This window comes from Rana temporaria, chromosome 3, assembly GCF_905171775.1.
Source record: "Rana temporaria chromosome 3, aRanTem1.1, whole genome shotgun sequence".
In the NCBI taxonomy this organism is placed as follows: domain Eukaryota; kingdom Metazoa; phylum Chordata; class Amphibia; order Anura; family Ranidae; genus Rana; species Rana temporaria.
In genome coordinates, this window is record NC_053491.1 from 128,353,727 (window position 1) to 128,381,282 (window position 27,556).

Here is a 27,556-nt window from a genome sequence, read left to right on the forward strand (position 1 = left end):
ACAGCACAGCAGACGCAAGGAAGATTCCGTTTAGCGCTTTTAAAGCTTTTGATGAAAAGGACTGTGAGATTGATAACTTCCTGGCGGATTTTGAGCGACAATGTAACCTGCACCGAATAGCTAGAGGAGAGTGGGTTGCAATATTGTCAGGCAAACTGTCAGGCAAAGCTTCTGATGCTTTCCGGACCGTGCCAGATCAGGATATTCATAGCTACGCCCGGGTTAAAGAAGTGCTCCTGGCTCGTTATGCAGTAACCCCAGAGTCCCACCGACAGAAGTTCAGGGACTCACGCAAAACCACGAAAGACTCTTATGCGGAATGGGCATGCCAATTGTCCCGGTCGGCCTCTAACTGGGCTAACAGCAGCCAGGCCACCACCGCAGAGGACATTTTGCAACTAATGCTCCTGGAGCAATTTTACAATCACATCCAGACGGACGTCAAAGATTGGGTGAGAGATCGCAGGCCCATGACTCTACCAGAGGCCGCGAAGTTGGCGGATGAATATGCAGATACTCGCAAGACGAACCAGGTCACACCACAGGAACAACCTCCACCACAAACGGTGCCCTCACACCCACCAACCGCTAGATACCAACCTCCTAACAGACCGGTGACATCTAGCCCTCGCTATCATCGCCAGGAGGGCAACGAACAATGCTGCTTCCGGTGCAAACAGCTGGGTCACTTCAAGCAGAATTGCCCCATGAATGACAACACCAGGTCAAATTGGTCTCAACCTGGGTACCGCCCACCAGCAGCAGCCCATTGTGTAGACTCGGCTTGGGATCCAAAGGAGCTGGGTCAGGAAGAACCATTGGGCACCCCTTACGAAGCCCTCATGGTACAATCTGTTATTACGGACAACAGGGAACACCATTGTCAGCTGGTCATGGGCGACAGCCCTGAGCCGGAGGGGCCCTGGAGGGAGCTGGGCAGAAAGAGGCACCGCCGGCCACCCTTCAAGAAGAAGAGGTCCTGGAAGCCGTATAACAAGCTGACCTGGGAGGAGAAGAAGCGACTGGAGGAGAGGGAGTCGCAGCGGGCGTCCCAGATGCGTGCCGAGATGTTCGCCAAGGGCCCACCGGTGGCCCCTTACACCACCACCCAGTTCCTGATGATGAAGGACCACGTGGTGAGCCTGCAGGACATGAGCAAGCAGGAGCTGATCCGTGAGTACATAGAGCTGGAGGAGTGCATAAGCCGCATGGAGGAGGAGAACAACCACCTGAGGTCACAGCAGCATGAACTGGAGATGGAGCTGGAGAAGCTCCAAGAGGAGAACCGGCGGCTGCGGAGGGAGCAGGGGGTGGCTGACCTTATGGGGCTCTGATTCCCCTCCCCCCCCCCCCCCCGGACTCTGAGCACCAGTGCTACAGCATTTCAACAAATATAACTTTTTCTTTTTATGAATCTCCTGGGATTGTCACTTCAGAGCCATAACCTGCCCCCTCCCATAGCGGGACACCTAGATGGCGGCGCACAGACCCATTCGCCGTCTTCACACTGACTTCTGGTGACTTTGCAGATCGCACAAAGACTTGGGGACTGACCGACGTGTGATCTGAAGACCCGGTGGCATACCTGAGTCTGAAGCAGTTGCCAAGGGAGGTCAGTCACGCCAAACGGAGTTAACCTCGGACTAAAAGCTCTGAACCCGTCAACCCTACTGGACCAGGGAAGGTCCAACCGGGTTTGCCGGAGCAGGGAGAAAAGGGGGGGGGGCCATTGTGATGCAATTGCCTATATGCTTCAGTCTAATGCTCTCCCTGCTAACTTAATGCTGTTGGTTACAGGTAACAGGTGTTTTATGTGCGATTCATCTCTCTCTGTAAAGACTGTTCATATGTTAAATAAGGCTAGCTTTTGAAAGGCCTTTAATTGTGTGATAACCCTGTCTACAACCTAGTGATTCTCAGAGGTGTTAATAGGTGTCAAACTGGAAGCAGACGAAACGTCTGCTTAGGAAACTCAAGTGTGTGAAGGTGGTTTGTTGTGTAAGGAATGTGCAGTGATTAGACATGATAATTGTCGGTCGGTGCCGACCTGTCTAGAATGTTTTAGTAATTAGCCTTAGTGTGTGATTGGGTTGGGTGGAGATTTCATTGTTGCTTCAATGTCTTGGACTGTATAAAAAGCTGAGAAGAAAAACCATTAAAGTCTGTGTTGTTCAAGCAGTAAGCTGGTCTCATGTGTGGCTTTCTGGGCGATTCCAGGGATATCCCTCCTCGTGGAATATTGGGGTGATTTTCGTTATGGGAAGAAGGGAACGTTGACGGGGATATCATACCGATACCGTCACAACTAGCATTAAACTGCAATAGACACAATCCCCACTTCATCTCCAGGTGTTAGGGCACTGGCTGAAGGAAATTCTTGGGTACTGTAGCGAAGCAATAGGCACCTAGACACCCTGGAAAAATGCTGGTGGAGGAAAGGAGAGGGATTTTACTGGACTCATAGGGAAAAAAAGCAAAAGTCCTCCCCTACCCTGATGTCTATGAACCAGCCTTTGTGTGCAGTTTTTTGAGACAACCCTGTTGAGATTTTCTCTGCGGCAGGTAATGTTCTTCATACTGCAGTTCAAGAGCACAAAGGTACACTCATCCTCTAAATTATACCAAAAAACAAACAAAAGAAAGACTTGTTGGGCAGTGAATGTGGATTAGCTAATGTTAGTGGCTGAGAATAGTCCAGATCCAGGTCACATCTTAAGGTATACTTACACTAGGCGCAATTGCTTTGTAGCGTGCACAAGCAAATTTCCCGCCGCCGCACTCCCTTATTTGCCTGTGCTCACATTATTTTGGGCCCCCGCATGTTTCCTGCGTTTACCTGTGTGGACACAAATGGATCTAATCTGTTCCCGTTTTTGAGTTTCGTGCTTGGGCATGTTTATCATTCACAAATATGCATACAAAGCCCTGAGCCAGAGGCCATCTCTTTCAAGTGGGCCTGTACAAGATAAGCTGAACTTTGCCCAAATGGGGTACGGAGCAATTATACTAGTGAAACCAATTGAACCTTGGAAGTCAAATGTGCTCAGGCATGGCACATGCACCATAGTGCGAGTACACCAATAAACCCAACAGATCATTTCACTCATCTCTAACTAACAGTTTGTAAACCCTTTCTAAACTGCACAATAAATCTCATTCTTGTATTTTTTTTATACTATCCTGCTTATTGTATCCGGTGCTGTTGCTCTAAAGCACATATCCAATAACACAGAACAAGAGAAGAGACTACATGGAACCTATTATTTATAGAAGTAGCATGATGTCTTCATACTGCTGTCACGTCAGTACAGATGAATGAAAGGGTGGTATGACTGGACAGAGGCTCTTGGGTACATCTTTCTAATAACTTTAGAGGAGCTTGGTGGAAAGGATCATAGCATCAGAATTGTTAGGTACCAAAGAAGTTGGCTGGACCTTTTATTTATGTTGCAGCACAGTCTTGTATGTGGTTTATGCGGTTTACAGTAGATTTTGAACAGATATTAAAAAAGTTATGCAGTCAAAATGTAACAAATGGTTGATGAAATAAACATATTAATAAAAATAAGCTTGACAAACTGCATGCAATGGTTAAATGTGCCAAACCGTTAAGAAAGAACAGAGTGTCCCAGAGAAAAAAATAATATCAACCAGCTAATGTTAACCAGGAAACTATGCAACTGCAGAAGGTCCACTAATTGTATCTTTAATACTATAATTATAATACTATATACTATAATACTTTAGTTCCAAAATCAGCAAGCTGTTTTTATTGTTACTAGTAGGACTATATACTTTTTTTGCAAAATGATGTTATTTGCCTGCCATTCATACCCTAAAGCCTTGTACACACGGTCGGAATTTCCGATGGAAAAAGTCACTTTGTATGTGTATGCCCCATCAAGCTTTTTTCCAAGGAATTCCATTGGAGTTTAGATAGAGAACATGTTCTCTTTTACTCAATGGAATTCCTTAGGAATTCCGATGTGAGTTTGGCTGGGCTAAAGCCCGATCGTGTGTACCAGGGCATTAGGTTTACAGGCACAGTTTCAGTGGGCTAAGAGAAAGGATGGTGTTGGGACCAAGGAAAAAAAATTGACTTGCATCTTGCTATGGTTGGATGAAAGGTAAACCACAGACAATTTCACAGGTGAAATTCATATAAAGGAGGTGCCTGCCAAAGCATTTATACTTCTTTCCATCCATTTCTGAGATTTACAAAGCTCTACCACACAGCACAGTTCTGTCTGACAGGACAGGGTCTGATTTTTCTGTGCTGCAGTTCAGTAACACTCACTTGTTACTCCACCAGCCTGGGAATGGACAGTGAAATGAGAAGCAGCAGACTGAAAAGCTTGTCTCTCTGTTCTCTCTATTCCTGTTGAATGTCACTTGTTAGCAAATAAGAACTGTAGCACAAATGACTGGCTTCTTGTACTGCTTCTCCCTCTCCTAAAATAAGCTCTGCTTTGCAAGGACTGCATGAAGCTGTAACCAAGTTACATTGGAGTACTTACCAGGGCCGGCCCTTCCATGGGACCCACTGGCAGGGCAGGTCCTTCCATGTGACCCACTGGTACCACTTTCAATTGCCGCCCGCCAGCTCCGCTTCCCGCTCCACTGTCAAATTGCCGCCCGCCGTCACACTCCACTGTGTGCAGCTAATTGCCGGCCACCTCTCCTTCCACCGATTTGCCCGCCTGTTTTTTATAGCTCTGTCATGTCCCTAACCTGTAATGCCGCCCAAGCAGCATTGAGTGGTGCTGGGTGTCACTGTCACGCCCCCTTCTACATGGGGGTGGTGAGACGAGGCCGTTCAGTCAATGGACTCGCCGTACGTGTCTCTCGATAGTAGCCGGAGAAGCCGCTCTCCTCGAGGTGAGGCCACCGCACCACCGCCGTTGTCAAGTGCATCATTGTATTGTGTACGGCCCGGGGTACAGAGGGGAACTAATGTGTGTGTGTGAGTGAGGGTATACAGATATAAACTGATTTGGGAGGGGGAAAAGGGGGAACTGATTTGGGGGGACAGAGGTGAACTAATGAATTAATATGGGGGGTACAGAGAGGAACTGATTTGGGGGGGTACAGAGGGGAACTGATTTGGGGGGGTACAGAGGTGAACTAATGTGTGGGGTGGTACAGAGAGGAACTGATCTGGGGGGTACAGAGGGGAACTGATTTGGGGGTGTACAGAGGTGTACTAATGTATGCATGTGTGTGTGTGTGTGGGGGGGGGGGGGTACAGAGAGGAACTGATTTGGGGGGTACAGAGAGGAACTGATTTGGTGGGGGTACAGAGGGGAACTAATGTGTGTGGGGGTACAGAGGGGATCTGATTTGGGGGGTACAGAGGGGAGCTGATATGTGTGTGTGTGGGGGGGGGTACAGAGGTAAAATTATTGGGGGGAGCGGGGTATTTGAGGTGTGGAGGTTCAGCTTTGTAAAAAAATAATAAATGCAGATATTTTTGCAGGTAAAAAAATGTGCATTTATTATTATTTTTACTAGGAGCCCGTAAAGCATTGTCAGTGTATTTGTCTGCGCATACAGACAGGCAGTTGCATAGTTAGCCTGTCCCTATAGTACCCTAGACCACCGTTTACACGGACAGGTCAAAGGAGGTGGAGTCAGGGGTGATCCAATGGGGGGTTGGCAAAATGAGGTTTCGCCTAGGGTGTCAAAAATCCTTGCACCAGCCCTGATTGCCGCCCGTCTGTTCTGCTCCCTTCAGCTTTAAGCTGCTAGAAGAAGGGCCGTCAGACAATGCATACGAAGCCGGCGATCGCCGAAAACACCAACCCCCCCCCCTAGGAGACAGACGGAGAAGGTGGCTATCGCCGCAAGCACCCCGCCCCGGCCTTAGGTGTGTAAAAAAACAAGATCCACCACCCGCACACTCAGGGCGGGACAGTCGGCAGATGATCAGGCTTCCTGGCCAATCAGCGGGCGGGGGAGCAGAGAGGTGAGATCATCTCTCACTGCCCACCCTGCATCACTGCAGTTCCGCCCCCACTGTGCGGGCAGCAGAGAGATTACATTATCTCTCTGCTGCCTGTCTTTACTCAGGAAGTGGCAATACGCTACCTGTGGCAGGTGACAATATGTGGCAATTGACAATATGTGGCAAGTGACAATATGTGGCAAGTGACAATTCATAATGTGTGGCAGGTGACGCTGCAAGTGACAATCCATATCTGAAGGCAGGTGACGTGGCAAGTGACAAGCTTGGGGCTCCCACTGATTCTGCATTACAGTAAGTTGAACTTTTTCATTTGATATAACAATGTAATAATAGAAATAATGCGCTTCAAGCAATCTTATTATTATTATTTTTACTAGTATTGGCAGTGATCTGCAATTTTTAGCGAGACTGCGACATTGTGGTGGACAGATCGGACACTTCTGACACATTTTTGGGACCAGTGACATCTATAGAGCGATCTGTGCAATAAAATTGTACTGATTACTGTGTAAATGTCGCTGTCAGGGAAGGGGTTAAATGTGTTCCCTGGGTGGTGTTTCTAACTGGGGGGGATAGGATTGACTGGAGGAGGAGAGAGATCTCTGTTCCTAATCACTAGGAACAGCACATCTGTCTCTCCTACCCTGTCAGAATGAGGATCTGTCTGTTTACATGGACAGATCCCCTTTCTGGCTCTCTGTGGAGCGATCGTGGGTGGCCAGCTGACATTGCGGCTGCCAGCCCTGCACAGGTCCGTTTATACTCCTATATACATGTATAGAGCCATGGCAGGTCCTCTTTATACTCCTACATACATGCATAGAGCCATGACAGGTCATTTTATGCTCCAATATACATGAATAGAGCCCTGACAGGTCCTCTTTATACTCCTATACACATAAACAACTATAACAGGTCCTCTTTATACTCCTACATACATGTATGGAGCCATGACAGGTCCACTTTAGTTACCATGATATAAAATAATGGATATGGGTGCATTTTGTTGGGCGTGATTTTTAATTTTTTTGTTGGGGGGGGGGGGGGGACAGCATTTCATTCTTGGTACCAGGCAGCACAATGTCTTGGGCCGGCACTGGTTGTATTTAAACAAAAAATGTAATGATGTATTAATAAATACAGAGCTGAAATCATTTGTGCCGTTAATATCTGCCTGGAGTTGAGCATTAAGAAGCAAACAGAAGCCGAGAAGACCAGACTACAGGAATTAACCAACAGCAGGCCAGCCAGGGGGAGAAGATGAATGCCAGAATGAACAGAATGAACATCAGGGGCACTCAAGTGCATTTGTGTCTGACTAGAGTAAAAGAGAAAATATGGATTTCTGTATTTTGTGATAATTGTTTGGAATATACACTGGCAGCTTTTCATATGACCACAGGCAGAGGAAAAAGGAGACTGCATATATCAACAAGCTATAAAAAAGTAGTTAACTTTATTTTCTTTCAAAGTGTTAGTTAACATTTACAGAACAAATGTAATGGGGAACTAACACTGTAAACCCTCCCCACACCCCTGTCCTAGCTGTTCTTACCTCCAGGGTTCCAGAGCTGTCAGCATCCCCACTAGGGTGACCACATTTCCAAACTGCCATTCAGGGACACACCTCAGCATGCACCGGTCGGTGATGACATCAAAAGGGGCTATGCCACAATGTGACATCGCTGGGTGGCCCCGCCCCTTACCTATTTAAGCATGTTTCATGTATGTTAGCCCAACATTGCAGGTGGCCACTTAGGCCCCGTACTCACGACCAAACATGTCTGCTGAAACTGGTCCGCGGACCAGTTTCAGCAAACATGTTTGGCCGTGTGTAGGCCCGATCGGACCATTTTCGGGCGGATCGGACAGGTTTCCAGCGGACAACTGTTTCCTGGACTTGCTTTAAAACAGTCCGCTGGAAACCTGTCCGCCCGGACATGTACGGTCGTCTGTACAGACCTACCGTACATGTCCTGCCGCCCGCCATCCCTCGCATGCGTCGAATGACTTCGACGCATGCGTGGAAACCTTTTAAAGGCAGGCCGCACACGTCGCCGCGTCATTGTCGCGGCGACACCGCGTCATCGACGCGGCGACACTGCGGACACGCCCCGCGTATTGTTTACGCGCGGACCTCTGTTCGATGGTGTGTAAGAATCAGTTCCGCATAGATCTCCCTTAGATCTGACTGGTGTAAGTGACTTACACCAGTCGAATCTTAGGCTGTAATCTCCCGCCGGCCACTAGGTGTCGTCGCTTTTTTTTACACGTCGCATATGCAAATGAGGAGAACCGCCGATTCACGTCCGTACGCCCGCCCGTCGCTCTTTTTCAACGTCGTTTGCGTTCGGCTTTTTCCGGCGGATAGCTACCCCTGCTAATATGAGGGGTAGCTAATGTTAAGTATGGCCGACGTTCCCGCGCCGAGTTTTAAATTTGTTACGTCGTTTGTGTAAGTACGTCGGGAATACGGATGGTCGTAAGTAACCTAGCCGCCGAAAACAATGACGTCCTAGCGACGTCATTTGGAGCATGCGCACTGGGCTTTTTCGCCGGCGGGGCGTGCGCAGTTAAATCGGCGCGGGAACGCGCCTGATTTAAATTGTACACTCCCCCTAGCCACGGAATTTGCATTCCGCCGGGGGGAGTTAGGATCCGACGGTGCAATTTGCGAGGTAAGTGCTTTATGAATCATGCACTAGCCTCGCTAAATTGCACCGGCGGATCGTAAAACAGGTAGATCTGGCGGATCTAAAGATCCGCTGATCTACATGAATCTGGCCCACAGAGTTTAATTGTTCTTTCAATGTTGGGCTAACATACATGAATCTAATTCTTTTTATATCCAAGGCACTAAAGTTGTATATAAAACCCTGTACTTTATACTACAAATGGTATACAAATAACCTGAGGGATCTGGAGTAAAAACTGGACATACACTGACCTACCTGATCCCTACACTGACCATTACACTGACCTACCTGATCCCTACACTGACCTCCCGGATACTACACTAACCTACCGGATCCCTACACTGACCATCAAACGCAGTCTCACTGTGCCCAAATGCAGCCGCTGTGCTCATCAAACGTTGCCACTGTTTTATCAAATGCTCCCACTGTGCCCCCCCCGCCCGCTGTCTGATAGAGGGTGTGGCTGGAAAGAGGGGGCGCCCGTATGGACACACTGCCTCTAGTTAAACAAGACCCCCAGCTAGGAGGACAGTGTTGGGGGTAATAAGAAGGGACCCCAATACAAGAATCCCCCTCTCTTCCCCCTCCAGTTATGAGGATTGCAGGGGGTGATATTGGGGGACCCCCATCTAGGAAATTAGGAACTCCCCTCCCTCCCCCACCAGTTAAAAAAGACCCCCAGCTAGGAGGACTGCAGAGGGGGGATGGGGGGGGGGTACCCTGCTCAACCCCCTCTAATAGAAAAAAAGAGCACTGGCCAGGAAGACTGCAAGCAGCAGTCCCCCCCCCCCCCCCCCCCGAAGGTGAATAGTGTGTGGTGACTGTGAAGTGTGAACAGATGCAGAAAGTCATATACAAACAGCAGCCCAAGATGGGGAGGAGGGGGGTGACTCACAGTAAGATAAGGAGATGCACAGCTCCGATGTCTGCAGCTCTGGGCTGTGACTGTTGCCTCTGTCTGTGTTCTCCATGCTGCTGAAACTTCTCTCCCTTCACTGTAATGGGACAGACGATCCCGGGCTCTGCACAAGGGGGAGGGTGGAGGCAGGGAGAAATATGTGCAGGGAGTTGAAGTGCCCCCTTCCCTTATTGGCCAAAGCTGTAAAAGCAGATAGTAAGGGATTGGTGCTATGGGGCTGATTCGGGTCTCAGGCAAACAGAAAGCCGGGCAGAGAATTTAAAACCCGCACTAGTGTGGAGGAGGAGGAGGAGGAAGTGAAATCCTTTCAACGCTGGGCAGTGACGTCACTGGTTGCCAGACGCCAGGCGGCTATAGCAACCAGTGATTAGGTGTATAGTCAGGTAGAGGTGGAGGCGGAGCCAGAGCTATGGTGGCTCAGTCCGCCTCTGTCATATGAATTGCTGAACGTCCCCAGTGTCATTTTCATTCCGCGACACTGTATTGTCCCGGATTGAAGGTGTTCGGGACCAGGGACAGAGATGACAATTAAGGGATGATCCCGGGCAATCTGGGACACGTTGGCACCCTAATCCCCACAGCAGCTCCATTAGTTCAGGGATGACTGACCAATCAGTATTCATCTGGTCTGTCCTGGAATGGCTGACCGAGAAGAGTGAGTATTTCATATCCATTCCCCAGATCAATGCAGCTACTGTAACTCCAGAGTTAGGAACAGGGGAGGGTAAAGGGCAAATGTGAACAAACCCTTTAGTTCCTAATCCACAATATATAAACACAAGTATAAAATTATCTATGTAACAAATTGAGCTCTACAGGATCCCAATTATGCCTTAAAGGAAGCCTTTGCAGACAGAAATACAGAGACAACCATTGTTGAGTGATTCCCTGGTTGTCATACTAAACCTCCAACTTCAGTATTTTCTGAGACACTGGCCTGTACTTGCATTGCATGCAGCAAGTGAAGTCAGAACCCTTTATTTGTGTACTCATTCTGGGTCAGTGGCTCGGTGGGTAAAGAGACCATTAGATGACCATGCCAGACAGACATTTTCAGAGAGAGACATCAGCAGTGAAAGTTTCCATATTTCTTTCAGCTTAATTTTTCTGTATATGTCTACTTTGCCCTGGGATGAGCACCACCTCCAGCATACCTCCCAACTTTTTGAGATGGGAATGAGGGACACCTATTAGCAAAAGTATGTAGGCATAGGACACACACCCTGCCACGCCCCCTTAAAGAAGAATTACAAAAAAATGTTAGTTAAACCCACAAGTGCTTTTTTACCACTACTATTCCTGTATATTGGCTTTGGATAATTACAAATGCAACCGATTAGAAATTGGATGAAAGGTTTAGTACTGAGAAATGCTTTTTGAAAGATAAATAGTGCATTTTATATACAACTATATGGATCAGACCAAAATGAGGGACAAATGATGAGGAATGAGGGACAGAGGGACTTTATTCCAAATCAAGGACAGTCCCTCGAAATCAGGGACAGTTGGGAGCTGTGCCTTCAGGAGTTAGACAATGGCAGCCTTCAATGCTGGAGGAGAGAGACGTCAGCAGTTAAACCTTCCATTATTCTTTCAGCTTAGTTTTTCTTTATATGTTTTCTTTGCCCTGGGATGAGCACCACCTCCAGGAGTTAGACAATAGCCGTCTCCAATGCTGGAAGAGAGCCATAGCTGTAACACATACCAGCCATCCTGACCCGGTCTGTTTAAAGAGCAGTCATTCTGGTTTAGGCAGTGCTCAAACAATGCTAGAACAAAGGAATGTTTACCTCCAGAGCATATTCAGTACACGGTGTCCAAGAAACTTGAACCAATTCACAAGTGAAAGTGAATGATAATGAAAGAACATAATATGAACAAGAACACAAAAGGAAACAATACATGGAATGTTTACTGAGGCCAATAAAGGCATTTGTCAATAATGTGATTTAAAGGGACTGTAAAGTCTACTCTAGGCACTTACAGGCAACCAAAGTAGCAAATAAACCTGCATGTACTTATGATGAGAGCAACATATAACGTATGCACAATATAAACAAATGTTTGGGAGCCATGCTCAATAATGGAATACAAAATGTCCATTGCACACTTTACTAGCCAGCAAAACATCTAACTCAACTGTCTCAACTATTTAAATGTTCAATGATGGGAGAAATGTAAGGAAATCAGTAGCATTGCTCACAGAACTCTTTCTGTAAGCAGTCAATTTATGTGCATAACGCAGTTGGCTAAATGATAGAAAACACACCATGGTCAGTATGCAGCAAGGCCAAACATATTTGGACTTGTTTATTGACATCTTTACCTATGCTGCACCCATGGGCGTCCGCAGAATTTTTTTCAGGGGGGGGGGGGCGCTTCGGCAGCGCCAATACATAGTCACATTTAACCCTGTCTTCGACCACTAGCTGGGGTTTAAACCCCCCCCCCCCAGCAGCCGAATAGGATAGATGGTGTCAGTAGGGCAGTAGGCGGTGTTAGAAGAGCAGTGGACAGTGTCAGTCGTTTTTTTTTTTTTTTTACAAATTTATTTCTTTTTACATTTTTTACCAGTCTTGTTGGAGGGCTTTGGTGAAATATCAGGGGACTAAACAGACCCCTGATAGCTCACTTTTGAAAAATAGAAAGGGACTGAGTGTGAATTGTCCAGTTCCTTTCTATGAGGCATAATAAACATAGTAAATTGTTACAAATATACTCTGTGTACCAAACTTTTCCTGATTCCCTCAATCTCTATGACTGGTCCCCTGCATCTTCTGTGAAAGTTGTGACAGGCTGTGGTAGCACTCCATCATCCTCATTGTACCATACAGTGTCAATGTTCCTGTATGGTATGCAATGATGCTGAGGCTTTGGGTTGAGGAGGAGAGCAGTGTGGCTGGCTGGAACATGGAAACATAGAAGTAAAAGTGGTAATTTCCCCCTAGCAGTGCAAGGGTGGACTTTTCCCTTTCCTGGAGTTGGGCTGTATTCTGTATGTCTCTTTATACTTATGACAATGTCAGGAATATACTGGGACTTTTCAGGTTCTACATAGAAAAGTATTCCACATTATTAAAAATAATAATTTTTGTTAAGATTGTTGTGTGTGTGGAATGCATCTATGTGGAGCCTGAAAAGTGCAGTTCACTCTGACTTCCAGGGGGGGGGGGGGCAATTGACCCCCCTTGCCCTATGGAGCGGACGCCCATGGCTGCACCAATAATAGACCTGCTCATGTATAGCACCTTAAATTACAATTCAATGATATGATTATGGCTTAGAATCCCATCAACAGTCATAAGGAGTCTAAGACCCCATACAAACTATTAGATTTTCTAAAGATTTTTGTCTACAGATTTTCCAAAACCATATAGTACAAGGGCCTGCCAGATTGCATACAAACTGAAACCCTTAAGGTTTGACCTCATATTATATGGTTTTGGTAAATCTGAAGACAAAAATCTGCAGAAAATCTAATATCGTGTATGGGGTCTAAGGCTGGCCATAGATATTACTTTTGTGACACCTGTGTCTGTTCAGTTTTTTCCTCCTGGAGCTTAATGGACCCATGTTAGGTCTATGGGCAAGGAAACTTGGAATAGGCAGCCGCACACCGCATTGGAATACCAATAAAAACATCTTTATTGTAATGCAGACAGATGCAGTCACAGGAATGAACGTAAGGTTAACATGTTTCACACATCTTGTGCTAAGTTATAACCTCATGTTAGGTCTATTGGCAGGTGGATGTAAACCTACATGCACCCGTGTACATTCTATTTCCCTCAAATCCATCACATTTATGTCCAAAATTCAGAAAAGGGCGCAAATACTTTCTGTTTTTTTCTTTTGGTAGACTTGGAGGTCTAGTTACATCTGCTTTCCCATAGACTAATGCCCCGTACACACGACCGGTTTTCCCATTGGAAAAACTCTGATGAGAGCTTTTCGTCGGGAATCCCTACCACGTGGATGTTCCATCTGACTTTTTCCCACAGGAAAACTGACGGAAAAAAAAGAGAGCAGGATCTATTTTTTCCCATCAAGAAAAAATCCTAGCAGGAAACTATTTGTCTGCATGTAATTTCAACGCACAAAAAAACTGTACATGCTCAGAATCAAGTCGACGCATGCTCAGAAGCATTGAACTTCATTTTTCTCGGCTCGTCGTAGTATTGTACGTCACCGCGTTTTTGACTGTCGGAATTTGGTGTGACAAGCTTGAGCGGAATCCCGTCTGGAAAACCATTGTTTTTTTTTCCGATGGGAAAACCGGTCATGTGTATGGGGCATTACATTAAACTTCTGCTCAGATCCGCTTAAAAAAAAAAAAAAAGACTGGTATATCTGATTGGAACGACTGTGTGAAAGAAGCCCTACTGTGGCTTGCATTCTAAAATAAAATAAAAAATTAAGCAAAGATATTGATTCACATAAAAAAGTATAAATCTGATATATGTTTTTTTTTTTTCCCAGCCAAATCTAAAGCTTTAATATTGTTGCTCATATCCTCCTCGCTGCTTCTGATATAAATGAAATCTGATATATGTTAAAGTGGAGTTCCACCCATTTATTTTATGTTTGTCTGTGCTGCATGCCCTAATCTCATAGGCCCCATACACACGATAGAATTTATCCGCAGATACGGTTCAGCGGACCGTATCCGCGGATAAATCCTCTCTAAGATTTCAGAGGATTTCAATGCGATGGCGTGTACACACCATCGCATTGAAATCCGCGCTGAAATCCTCTGCCGATGACGTGTCGCGCCGTCGCCGCTATTATGACGCGGCGACGGGCGCGACGCTGTCATATAAGGAATTCCACGCATGCGTCTATTCATTACGGCGCGTGCGGGGAATCCCTTTGGACGGATGGATCCGGTAAGTCTGTACAGACGAGCGGATCCATCCGTTGGAATGGATTCCAGCAGATAGATATTCTGTGCATGTCGACAAATATTTATCTGCTGGAAATCCATTCCAGGGGAGATTTATCTGCGGATAAATATCCGTTGGCGTGTACACACCATAGGATCTATCCGCAGAAACCCATTTGATGGGATTTATCTGCGGATAGATTCTATGGTGTGTATGGGGCCTTAGTGTTCAGAATGGACAATTTTTATTTATTTTGTTGCTTGTAAATACCTTTATTTTGTAGTCCTTCATTACTTCCTCCTCCTTATTAGCCTAGGCTATTAAGTCAAAAGGCTATTTGCAAGGGTTTCTGGCATAGGCATCATGTATCCCAGTAGTCCTTGCAAATAGCCTATTTGCATAGAGAAGGGGCGGCAACTTCCTCTGACACTCTTGTTGCTATGGAAACCTGACTGAAACCTATTACATCGCTTGTGCAGCACTGAGCATGTGCAAGATCTGCAAGGCTGAAATCCAGGAAGTCATACAGTCTGGCTTCATGATGCCCACACTTAAGATGGCCATGGTCTATTTCTAGATTATAAACTAACTAAATGCTGTAACAACCTAACAAAACGGACCTTAGTTTACAGACTAACTTTACTAGACTACTTTAAGCTTGTGTATTACAGGGGTATTTATATTTAAAAAGTGAAATTGTGGGTGGAACTCCCCTTTAATGTTTTGAATTATTATTTTACATATGCTTTGGTCCCCTGTGCTGCTGGGCCTTTTGCAGTTGCATGCTACTGATAATTTTCCTCTATCACTGAGGGAGAAATACATTTTACTGGAATCATCTGCTCATTAAAATACTACGTAGCTGGACTAACAGACCTTTTTAAAAAAGAAGAAATGTTGTTCTTTAAAAATAATTTCCTGGAGAGTTCACCATACCACTAGGTACAAGCAGAAAGGACAAAGAACTGGTTATTATTCAACAATGCTGAAACCTTTAGTAAGACCTACAACACTTAGTAGGTCATTTCCTCACACCTTGTAAATTATTTAGCAATGATTCCTTCCCAACCAAGGAAATCAGTTTATTTCTTGGGCTTAGTCTTTCCAGGAGCTAAATGTTCAAATAATGCTATTTGCGACCCTGAAAACACATTTCTAGAAAACAATCAAATCAATCATTTCCCTCAAGCCAATAAGGCACCTGTACATGATAATGTGTAGCCAAGTCAACACCTTGAGCATTAGGTTGGGTGGGGGTTTAAATTACTAGAATTCCTTTGACATCTTAAAATCCTGATGGCAACGCTGAGAGGATTCTTGTGAAATATGAAAGGCAGTCAACTACAAATGACACATTACATAGGAAAATATAATTAGGTACTTCAAAGAAAGAAAGAGAGAGAGAGAGAGAGAGAGAGAGCGAGAAGGAGAAAGAAGGAGAAAGAAATACACAGACAGTTGGGTAAGCATAAAGGAAATGTGAATGTTTGTAGGAAGAATACATCATCAGTCATTATATGGTTTACTACAATAAACTCCACCAAGCATTATTACACAAGAGCATCAATTTCCTTTGACATGTTTATTAGCGACTGTATTTAACTATGGCTTGACCACATAAAAGCAATTCCAGCAACACTAAGTGGCAATATGCATTGACCAGTGTCAGCCGAAAGGATTTAATATGGTTTAGGATAAAAGAAAATAAATGCTAAGCCTTTTTTATATAATATTACCGATTATTTTGTTTGCAGAGCTTGTACAATCTCATGAATATTTATGTGACTTTTATGCAAATCCCAAAATAGAAATGCATTGAGCGCAATGATTCAGTTGGGTTAAGTATGTGAGATGGAATAAGGTAATTATCATTTTATGTGCAATTTATAGGCACCCCTATTCAGATGAAGAGCAAGTTGGTGTCTAAACATGGTTTGATAATGAAGTGTGTTACCATTTAAAAGAAAAACCCCACAGTTCTCCAAGGCTGAAATTATAGAGTACAGCTCTTGCAAACATGTGGCCCAGTGAGAAAGCTTCCTAAGCGGCCTGCACTGTGATTATTACTATTATACAGGATTTATATAGCGCCAACAGTATGCACAGCGCTTTACAACATCGGGGAAGACAGTACAATTACAATACAATTCAATACAGGAGGAATCAGAGGTCCCTGCTTGTTAGAGCTTACAATCTAGAAGATTAAGATTTTAAATATGTAAATCATCAAAAAAATCAGTAATTTTTGACCAAAATCCTCCATAATTAAGCAATTCAATACAGATTTATATAATAAAAATTACCCTTCTTCTATTGCTTTGTATAGTGAGATATAAAGTGTTTTTTATTTAAAGTATATGTCCAACTTTTTTGAGTTATTGGATTGGTGTGGGGAAAAAGTAGAACAACCGTCAGTTTTTTACTGCTCTCCGGAGCTCCATTGGAGAGATATTTTACTGTCTAGCTGACAATAGTTTTAACAGACAAGAAGTGAGGGTATATCTCCAACAGCGACCCATATAGTAAGCTAAACGCTTTTTAAAGAGCAGAAAAATCTTGTATTGCAAAATCTTACTTGCAGTCTTTTCCTTTCCATAAATATGTTTTATTCGTATGCTAGGGAGTTTGATTACTCCTAGAAGAATCAATTATACAGCAAGGCCCCTTCCCTCCTGCCATTTATTTAGCCTCCATCTTTTCTGGGTGTGTCTAATACTGTGTGTGCTGACCCAGCCCCTCTGCCCCTAACCTACTTACGTAAACTTTATTGTAGCTGCCTGAGGAGGAGAAAAGGAGAATACTATAGAGAAGTGGTCTCCAAACTATGGTCCTCCAGTTGTTCAGGAACTACAATTCCCATCATGCCTCTATAGAGTGACAATAACAACCATGATATGTAATATACAACACAACATATATCATTTATATGATTGTACATGGAGACCCAGTTATTGGAGGTGCATGATAGCTTACCCGTCACTCAAGGAGGTTGACAGAATGTAGAATGCCAAAGACACACTCCACCTCAAAATCTTGGTCCTCTGGCTATATGCTCTGGGTTTCTCATTAAAATATCTTATTTATTTGATAGACAGGATTTATGTGCTCCCCCTTGTTTTAGTGCTTCCATACCCACCGGGGAGGATGTGTGCCTTTGGCATTCTACATTCTGTGAACTTCCTTGGGTGATGGGTAAGCTACCATGCATCTCCAATTACTGGGTCTCCATGTACAATCATAGAGATTATATATGTTGTGTTGTATATTCCTTAGTATGATTATTATTGTCTCACTATAGATAATTTTGCTCTCTAAAACTCCTGAAGAAGCGGATAGAAACATGTTGAGAAGAAACAAATAAGCTCTATGTGATAGACCATAGGATTCAGCTATTGGTTTTACTAAAAGACATCGGGTTTAGTGCCTTTATAATTGCACAATACTGTGTATGTTTTACTAGACTGATGTAATAAAACAATTTTTTAGACTATTTATGTGAGTAGCATTAAAGTCCATACAGCCTCCAAATTTAATCTTTCCATATAATGATCCTAGGATGAAGGTACTTTTAAGTAAAACAATATTACTACTATTAATAAACTATTGGCACACAATTAACCTATATTATTATAGGAATATTTTTGGTAAAGATGAATGGTCTGGTGACAGGGTCTCTTTAAGTAGGGTAAAGCTAGAACCCCTGTCAGTTTTTCTTTGCTGTTTGTATACCTGTAGCAGATACTGCTTCCTATTTGCTAAAACCATTGTCATCATAACAGAAAGCGAGGGTACATACCCTTAAGGGAAGCCTGACAGATGTCTAATAAATGACAAAAAAGAAATATACAATTAAGCAGTCCACTAGCTCTAACATTGAAAATATTAGATCTGGCCAGATCCCTTCTGCATTTGACTTTTCTGGTGGGACTCAGGGTGTACAGAACAACAGTGCATTAAAAGAGAAAGCTTTTTTGGCCATAATTCTCTCTTGGGTCACAGAAGTACTCTCACTTTTGTTCTCATGTGACCCAGAGTCAGCTAATAGCAGGGTATTGCCTGATATTTGCTGACATGGCAGAGCCACTCTCGGCTCTGAAAGAATCCTGACAATTTTGTTGGGATCTACCCGGCTGTAAGGTAGATTTAATTTAAATCTAGTCGAAGCTTAATTGAAATCAACTCGCTTTAAATCATTATTTTTAAAGAGCAACTGTCATCTCTGTCCCGCAGCTGCTTCTCCTTTGACCCGCTGTTGACTCACCAACAGTCCCATTCACTTTAATAGGATGGCTGGTGATGCGGCAGTGACACAACAAGGTTTGGCGGCAGCAGGTGAGTGGACTCTAAAAGCATTTTAATTAAATACATTTGATATTAATCAAAAAAATCTGATTTAAATCCGATTTTTTTTTTAAATCATCAATTTGTATCCACCCTGCCCGGCTGCCTGATTGACAGCTGGCCCTGAGATGCCGAGCGACAACTGAGTGATCAGTAGTCATGTGATCACTCAGCTCTTGGTCCTAGAACCAATGTAGGAGAGCGGCAGCATTACACAGATGAGGTGAGTATATAGGTTTATTTTTTCATAAGTTCCTCTTTAAGTGAGCAATCTTGCCCCCCCCCCCCCCATTAGACTGGTAATAGAGTTTATATTATGGAAAGTGCAACAACTCTGAAGCGGGAATCCCTGAATGATATTAAAGCAGAGGTTCACCCTAAAAACAATTTTCTAACAATACATTGTGCTCACTCTCGACATTGACAGTACGCTGATGTTTTTTTTTTTTGCCGTACATACCGATGTATCGCTATTTTCCCCGCCGGCTTCCGGGTAGTGGCTCCCTCGGGAGTGGGCGTACCTATGCACAGGCTAAGTGATTGATGTGATGACAAAAGCTTCCCCCTGGCGCAAAAGGCGCGTCACAAGTTGCCGAAAGAAGCCGAACTGCGAGTTGGCGCTATACCGCGCCTGCGCACCGACGTTCGGCTTCTTTCGGCAACTTGTGACGCGCCTTATGTCCCGGGTGGAAGCTTTTGTCATCACGTCAATCACTTAGCCTGTGCATAGGAACGCCCACTCCCGCGGGAGCCACTACCCGGAAGCCAGCGGGGAAAATAGCGATACAACTGTATGTACAGCAAAAAAAAAAAAACATCAGCGTACTGTCAATGTCGAGAGTGAGCACAATGTATTGTTAGAAAATCGTTTTTAGGGTGAACCTCCGCTTTAAAAGACAGAGGATGCATCGGTCCAACTGCATCTATAACAGAAATACAATATCCGGATTGACTGATTTTTTTAATGGTAACCTAACGTGAGAAAAACATTGGGGCATTGGGTATTTTCCTTCTGAAGGTGCTAGTTGGCTACCCTGACCTACTTCTATACTTTCCAAAATAATAAGGAGGTAAAGGGCATGTCTCTGTCACCTCCCCGGTTACACAGACCACAAAGACCTAATACGTAGAAAATGATTGGCTAAACCACACGAGTGCTTTTTTGACCTCTATTTTCCCTTTATATTGGCTTTTCAAAATAACAAATGGAGTAATATAGAGGTTGAATAAAGAATGTAGCACAACCTAACAGTTTTGGTAGTAACATTTTGTATAGAGCTGTACACATTAGACCAAATAGAGGGGCAACTGAGGCTGCATGAAGGATAGAGGGATTTGGTCTAAAAAGAGGGACAACCCCTTCAAATGAAGAACAGTTGAGAGCTTTGGCATCAATACAGAGAATCAATGACCTGGAAAAGTATGCAAACAGGCATTTTTCACCTTTCTCTTACTTTTCTGGTCTGCCTACTTGTTCTGGGTCAATGACTTTGAAAGTAAGCCAGAGCTAATGACGACAACTGCTAAGCCAATAGAATTTCTAGAAAGAGGCCAGCATTGGCAGCCCCCCATTTTTCTAAAACTACACTATATAGTACTACAGTATATGTTTTCACTGGTTTGACTACCTCTGCTTGTGTCAGTTTGCAAGGTATAAACGTATCTGTTGGTTTTATATTCCCCACCTTTAACTTGTAATATTTGACCTAGGAAAGGTCCACTGTGTCAGCTTCCATCACACTTTATCAGTTCAGAACAAAGATAGTGACAAGCATGTCTATGGTATTCATTATGGACTTCCCAGTCCTCCTACCCATGAAATTGAAGCGTTAGACATTCAGATTTTAGTGACAGTCACAATCTGTGAACTGTCATGAACATAAAGATAAGCTGATGACAGTTAGATGAAACATAATGATTGATTACAGGATTTGAATGTTAAACCAGGAGCTTCTTGAGTTAAACCAGCTAGATTCTTAAAAATGATTCAGGAACTCAGTGAGCTGAAAAGACTACAATAAGACAACGTTCAATAATAAAATATTTCACACATTGAAAAATACAGATTGACTATGTGTAGTGTAGGTCACATCATGGATTCTTACAGTTCGGCACATTTCTCTGATCTGATAAGAGACTGTAAAAGAGAAATTGACCAACTGCCCTAGGTTACAGGGAACTTATTTAATATCCCTGTGACTGACAGGAGCAAACCACCATCAGCCGTGTCAGCAAAAAGATAGAACTAGGTCAGTTCTTATTAGGTGGGAATCTTCACAGGAAACAAGAATAATTGAACCTACATGATAACAGTATCAACCTAATATCTGATCTGCTCGGGTAACTTAGCCATGTCTTGTACTCTGCAGAAGTGTAAGATCCATACATATCAAGTGACAGTGTATGCTAAGACCTTAGCTTAGTCCTTAGGAAGTAAACCCTCTAAAGCATTTCTTTAAAAAAAAAAAACCTGCAAGAGAAAGGCATAATGAGCTAGTATGCATGGCATCAAGTGGAAAAAGAAAATATGGACAGCCGCACTCCAAAAAACCTTGATGGTTGTCTTTATTTAAAAAAATAAAGCTATATAGCTATGATTAAGCACTAATTTATAATGCGAAACACGTCAGCTGTTTTACTCCCGTGTTGTGTGCTGTGACTTGTAGTGCAGTTTTCCTTTTTTTAAATAAAGACAACCATCAAGGTTTTTTGGAGTGGGGATGTCCATATTTTCTTTTTCCACTTAATGCCTTGTGCATTGCCAGCACCCTTGATCTCCTGAGACCATACTGATCTTCCTAACACAATCCACCTGGAGCGGTAACTTTCTTTCTTAGTATGCATAACATACTAACTCATTATGAATTACTTACCTGAGATTGAAGCCCCCGAAGCGACTCTCATTCCTTACCTCCACCATTGACACCCGAGTTACTTCCGGGTATCGCGGCTCCAGCGCTGTGATTGGCCAGAGCCACGATGGCGTCACTCCCACGCATGCGTGTGGGAGCCGTCAGTGACGGCACGATCGCCCTCACTAACGGCGCGCTCAGTGCGCCTGCGCCGTTGTCTACAGCGCGCATGCGCCGTAGACATCGGTGCAGTCTTTTCTGCAAATATCTCCTAAACCATGTAGGTCGAGGAGATATTTGTTGCACCTACAGGTAAGCCTTAGAGCCGGTTCACACTGGGGCGGCACGACTTCGGGGGCGACTCGGCAAGGCGTCCTGAAGACGACTTCAGAGGCGACTTGCAAAATGACTTCTGTATAGAAGTCAATGCAGGTCGCCCCGAGTCGCCCCCAAAGTCGTACAAGAACCTTTTTCTAAGCCAGAGCGACTTGCGTCGCTCCTATTAGAACGGTTCTATTAAATACAATGGGACGCGACTTGTCAGGTGGCTAAGTCGCCTGACGAGTCGCCCCAGTGTGAACCGGCTCTTAATCTAGGCTTACCTGTAGGTTAAAGTGGTCTGTATGGGTTTACAACCACTTTAAAGCACACCAGACAATATTAGCTTGGATGAGGGAGCTGTCCAACAGTCAGAGAACGTATAAAGGAAGGGTCTTATTGGAGACAAATGTTCTACAGTGTGAACAATTGTTAATCTGTAACTGACAAAGCACAGATAAGAAAACATACAGATGTGAATGGCCCCCAACAGAAAATAATCGTAATCCTCTTGTCATTCATTAGCGCGCAAAACATGTGTAAAATCACACCGGTGCAAAAAATCAGGACTAATATATTCCTTGAACAAAATATTTGCTGCCACCCAAGTGCTTTTTTGCCATCCATATAAGCAATACAATGTAAGACCAAGGTTCCAAGGTACCAAGTTCAATAAAGATATCAATAGCTCATCTACAATAGGCTTTTAATAGCAGAGCTAAATAAAACTCCTTATAAAATCCTTGTCCATTTGGTCACACTGGAATACTATTCATGCTCCTGGCTTGATCCATAAACCCTCATCAGGTTCACTCCGGTAAAAAGAATTCCAATTACTCTATGGCAAAAACCAATACTTGCTTATAGAAAGAAACCCAGTCACAATCACTGGTTTGTAGAAGCATTTCACATTATTGATTTCTTGTTGTAAAAATTACATTCTGTTTAAATGAGAACAGCTTCCTTTAAATTAACACTGGCAATGCATTGCGTGATTATGTGTTAGAACAACAGAAAATCCTTCCTATGCTGTTCAGGTTTCTTATCATCACACAGCAGCATGTAACATCAGGCTAGTAAAATGGGACGAACAAGATGACAAAGATACAATTTTAGCTGTGCCTTGAGGTTGTATTCAGAGTGCTCTTTAAAAACTTCAAGTTACAAAGCAGGGGCGTGCGTTGCTAGACCCTGGCACCCAGAGCATGTGCTCCAGGTCTTCTACTGAGTGCCTTGGGTCTTTTACTGGGTGCCCTGAGTCTTTTACAGAGTGCCCCCAGTCTTTTACCAAGTGCCTTGGGTCTTCTACTGAGTGCATTGGGTCTTTTACTGGGTGTCCAGAGTCTTTTACAGAGTGCCCCCAGTCTTTTACCAAGTGCCTTGGGTCTTCTACTGAGTGCCTTGGGTCTTTTACTGGGTGCCCTGAGTCTTTTACAGAGTGCCCCCGGTCTTTTACCAAGTGCCTTGGGTCTTCTACTGAGTGCCTTGGGTCTTTTACTGGGTGCCCTGAGTCTTTTACAGAGTGCCCCCAGTCTTTTACCAAGTGCCTTGGGTCTTCTACTGAGTGCCTTGGGTCTTTTACTGGGTGCCCTGAGTCTTTTACAGAGTGCCCCCAGTCTTTTACCAAGTGCCTTGGGTCTTCTACTGAGTGCCTTGGGTCTTTTACTGGGTGTCCTGAGTCTTTTACAGAGTGCCCCCAGTCTTTTACCAAGTGCCTTGGGTCTTCTACTGAGTGCCCCGGTTTTTTTACTGAGTGCTGCCAGTCAGTGCCGGGACAAGGTCATCTAGAGCCCAGAGCAAACATGCCAAACTGCACCCCCCCAAGATGTATGAAAATTATGTGTCAGCAAAATTCTCCGTACAAAAATACTGAGCTCCAATCTGCATGCTCAGCCCCTAAGCATACATTCCCCCTCCTCCCAGTACAAATCTGCCCCCTCCTGCTGAAATCCCCCCTCTCAGCACAAATATTTGCCCCCCCTATGTCCAAAATCACCCCAGCTCAAATGCCCCTCCCAAAAATGCCCCTCCTATTTGTTTTTTTATTATTTGTTAAGCGCCAAATACAGTTCATGAACTGCGCCTAAGCGCTAGACAGACCAAATACATATACTGATAATCAAAAAAATAAGCATAGCAGATGTCACATACAGAATAGAACAACTGAAATATCATAGCAACTGAAATAGCATCCTAGCACAAATCCTCTTCCCCTGAAATCTCCCCTCCTAGTACATATCTTCCCCCACTTCAAATCCCCCCCTTCTAGCTCTCCCTAGATCACCACTCTTAGCACCTCCCCAAAAATGTCTTCTCCTTGAACAATACTTACCCCCTGCCACCCCCTAAATGTGTCCTTCCAACACAAATCCCCTCCACCATACATGATACAACAGTGCCCAGGGCAACTTCCCTTGCTGCCCCCCCTTGTGCCAGCCCTACCCCTGGTCTTTTACTGAGTGATCCAGTGCTTGGGCATCTTGGCTCTTCTGAGCGCCTTGGGTCTTTTACTGAGTGGCCCAGGTCTTCTTTGAGATATGGAGATGATACAATCTACAGTATGGGAACATGGTATAATTTATCTACTTTTCAATTCTTCTAATATTCATAGCATCATGTTACATTACAGCTTTTAGACCAATTCATTTTTGTCCATTAAAAATAAAAAATAAAGATTATATCCTGCCAGCCCTTCAACATTTTAATCTGATGCCCTTGGTCTAATAGTACCCTAAAAATGTCCCTGCTACAGAACTCCTCTGTACATCTAAGGGTCCTTTCACATGGGCTTTCCAATCAGATCCACCTAACAGACCAGATCAGATACTCCATGTAACTCCATGGGCAGGCGGAAGTAAGTGGACGTTTACCTCCAGATCTGTCCTTTTCTGTTTTTTTGATAGATCGGGGGCAGCCAGATGTAAACAGACGCAAGTCCATTTTCATCTGCCCACCACAGATCCGGAAAGGTCAAAAGGCAATGGGTATGGATGTCACAAAAGTGACACTGTCCCACTCTGCTGGGATTCATCAGGGATATGTTCCTAGATCTCCTGCTCAAAGGACCATATATAGACCCTTAGCCTTAGAGTTGGTACAAAGTGGTCATCATAGTGTCATACTAGCACTAATCTGTGTGCTCAGAGGTACCCCTGGTGGATGCTAGAAATACCTCCGCTACAGAGCACCACTCTACACCTAATACATCCATTAAGACTTTATAGGCTGGAGAATGCTAGAACTACATCACACACCTGTGCAGCATCAGGACCACTCTTATACACAGTCATTAAAACACAATCCACTATCCTTCAGAAATAAGTCATTAAAAAAGAGAGATATTTGGATTCAAAGGAGTCTTACCTTAGCTCTCATTGGAGATAGTAGTCCTTCCATTTTAATCTAATCCTCATACCAATCCTATTCCTCCAGTTGGGTCAGCTTTGTTCCTTATTGAACCATCCCAGGAGCACAGATACAAGCCAAGAGCCCAAGTAGATGGAGCAGCAGACGAGGAGTGAGTGTCAGCTTAGAGACTCCAGCGCTGGGCTTCCCAGTCATTAGCCTCCTGCACAGCCAGCCTGCCTCTCACTCTCTGCTCCAGCTGCCTGCAGCTATGCTGCTTCCACTGACAGACGATCCCAGCCTTACGTAATGCACAGGGAAGAAGGAAAGTGATCCCCGCACTGAGATCAGGTCACACAGGAGGACGACAAGGGAGGAAGGTGTGCTCATTGTCCTATGTAAGGCACAGCTCAGGATAGGAAGAGCCCCACCTCTACAGGCTTCCCTATCATACATGCAAAACCACACTATATATACAACTACCAACACTATATATACACAACTACCAACATTATATATACACACAACTACCAACACTATATATACACAACTACCAACACAATATATACACAACTACCAACACTATATATACACAACTACCAACACAATATACACACAACTACCAACACTATATATACACAACTACCAACACTATATACACACAACTACCAACACTATATACACAACTACCAACACTATATATACACAACTACCAACACTATATATACACAACTACCAACACTATATACACACAACTACCAACACTATATATACACAACTACCAACACTATATATACACAACTACCAACACTATATATACACAACTACCAACACTATATATACACAACTACCAACACTATATATACAAACACAACTACCAACACTATATATTCACAACTACCAACACTATATATACACAACTACCAACACTATATATACACAACTACCAACACTATATATACACAACGACCAACACTATATATACACAACTACCAACACTATATATACAAACACAACTACCAACACTATATATACACAACTACCAACACTATATATACACAACGACCAACACTATATATACACAACGACCAACACTATATATACACAACTACCAACACTATATATACACAACTACCAACTCTATATATACACAACTACCAACAAAATATATACACAACTACCAACACTATATATACACACACACAACTACCAACGCTATATATACACAACTATCAACACTATATATACACAACTACCAACACTATATATACAACTACCAACACTATATACACACAACTACCAACTCTATATATGCACAACTACCAACATTATATACACACAACTACCAACACTATATATACACACAACTACCAACTCTATATATACACAACTACCAACACTATATATGCACAACTACCAACACTATATACACAACTACCAACACTATATATACACAACTACCAACACTATATATACACAACTACCAACACTATATACACAACTACCAACACTATATATACACAACTACCAACACTATATATACACAACTACCAACACTATATATACAACTACCAACACTATATATACCACTACCAACTCTATATATACACAACTACCAACACTATATATACACACAACTACCAACACTATATACACACAACTACCAACACTATATATACACAACTACCAACACTATATATACAACTACCAACACTATATATACCACTACCAACTCTATATATACACAACTACCAACACTATATATACACACAACTACCAACACTATATATATACACAACTACCAACACTATATATACACACACAACTACCAACACTGTATATACACAACTACCAACACTATATATACACAACTACCAACACTGTATATACAAGTACCAACCAGTATTTACTAACATGACACTTAGAAGTGTGTGACCTGTGTCTGTGTCTATACTGTATATGTATTAGTTATTAATCAATTTAGAATATCTATAGTAGATGTAAACCCATCTGAACAACATTTCATTTGTTAAAGGCATAGTCTACCTTTTTAAAATAAACTAGTAAAAAATGCACTCAATGGAAAAAAAAAGCAGATCTTTTTATTATTTATTTTTGCATTTGAGTCTGCAAAGCATTGCAGCCACAATCAATGGATTGTGTCTGGCTGACTGGCCATACACTATTAGATTTTTGCTCAATCTGCAGACACACTATACAGCACTGGTGGAAAAATC

The 27,556-nt window shown here is 43.5% G+C and overlaps 1 protein-coding gene across 1 annotated transcript in view; it reads right to left on the reverse strand.

The window, feature by feature from the left end:
* The window catches only part of FRMD4A (FERM domain containing 4A), a 562,831-nt gene extending 537,242 nt beyond the window's left edge, over positions 1 to 25,589 (reverse strand). Inside the window, exon 1 of the mRNA XM_040343418.1 lies at positions 25,338 to 25,589. Within this exon, the coding sequence (XP_040199352.1) occupies positions 25,338 to 25,370 (33 nt within the window). The 5' untranslated portion in view covers positions 25,371 to 25,589. The remainder of the gene's footprint in view (positions 1 to 25,337) is intronic.
* Positions 25,590 to 27,556: the final 1,967 nt, after the last annotated feature.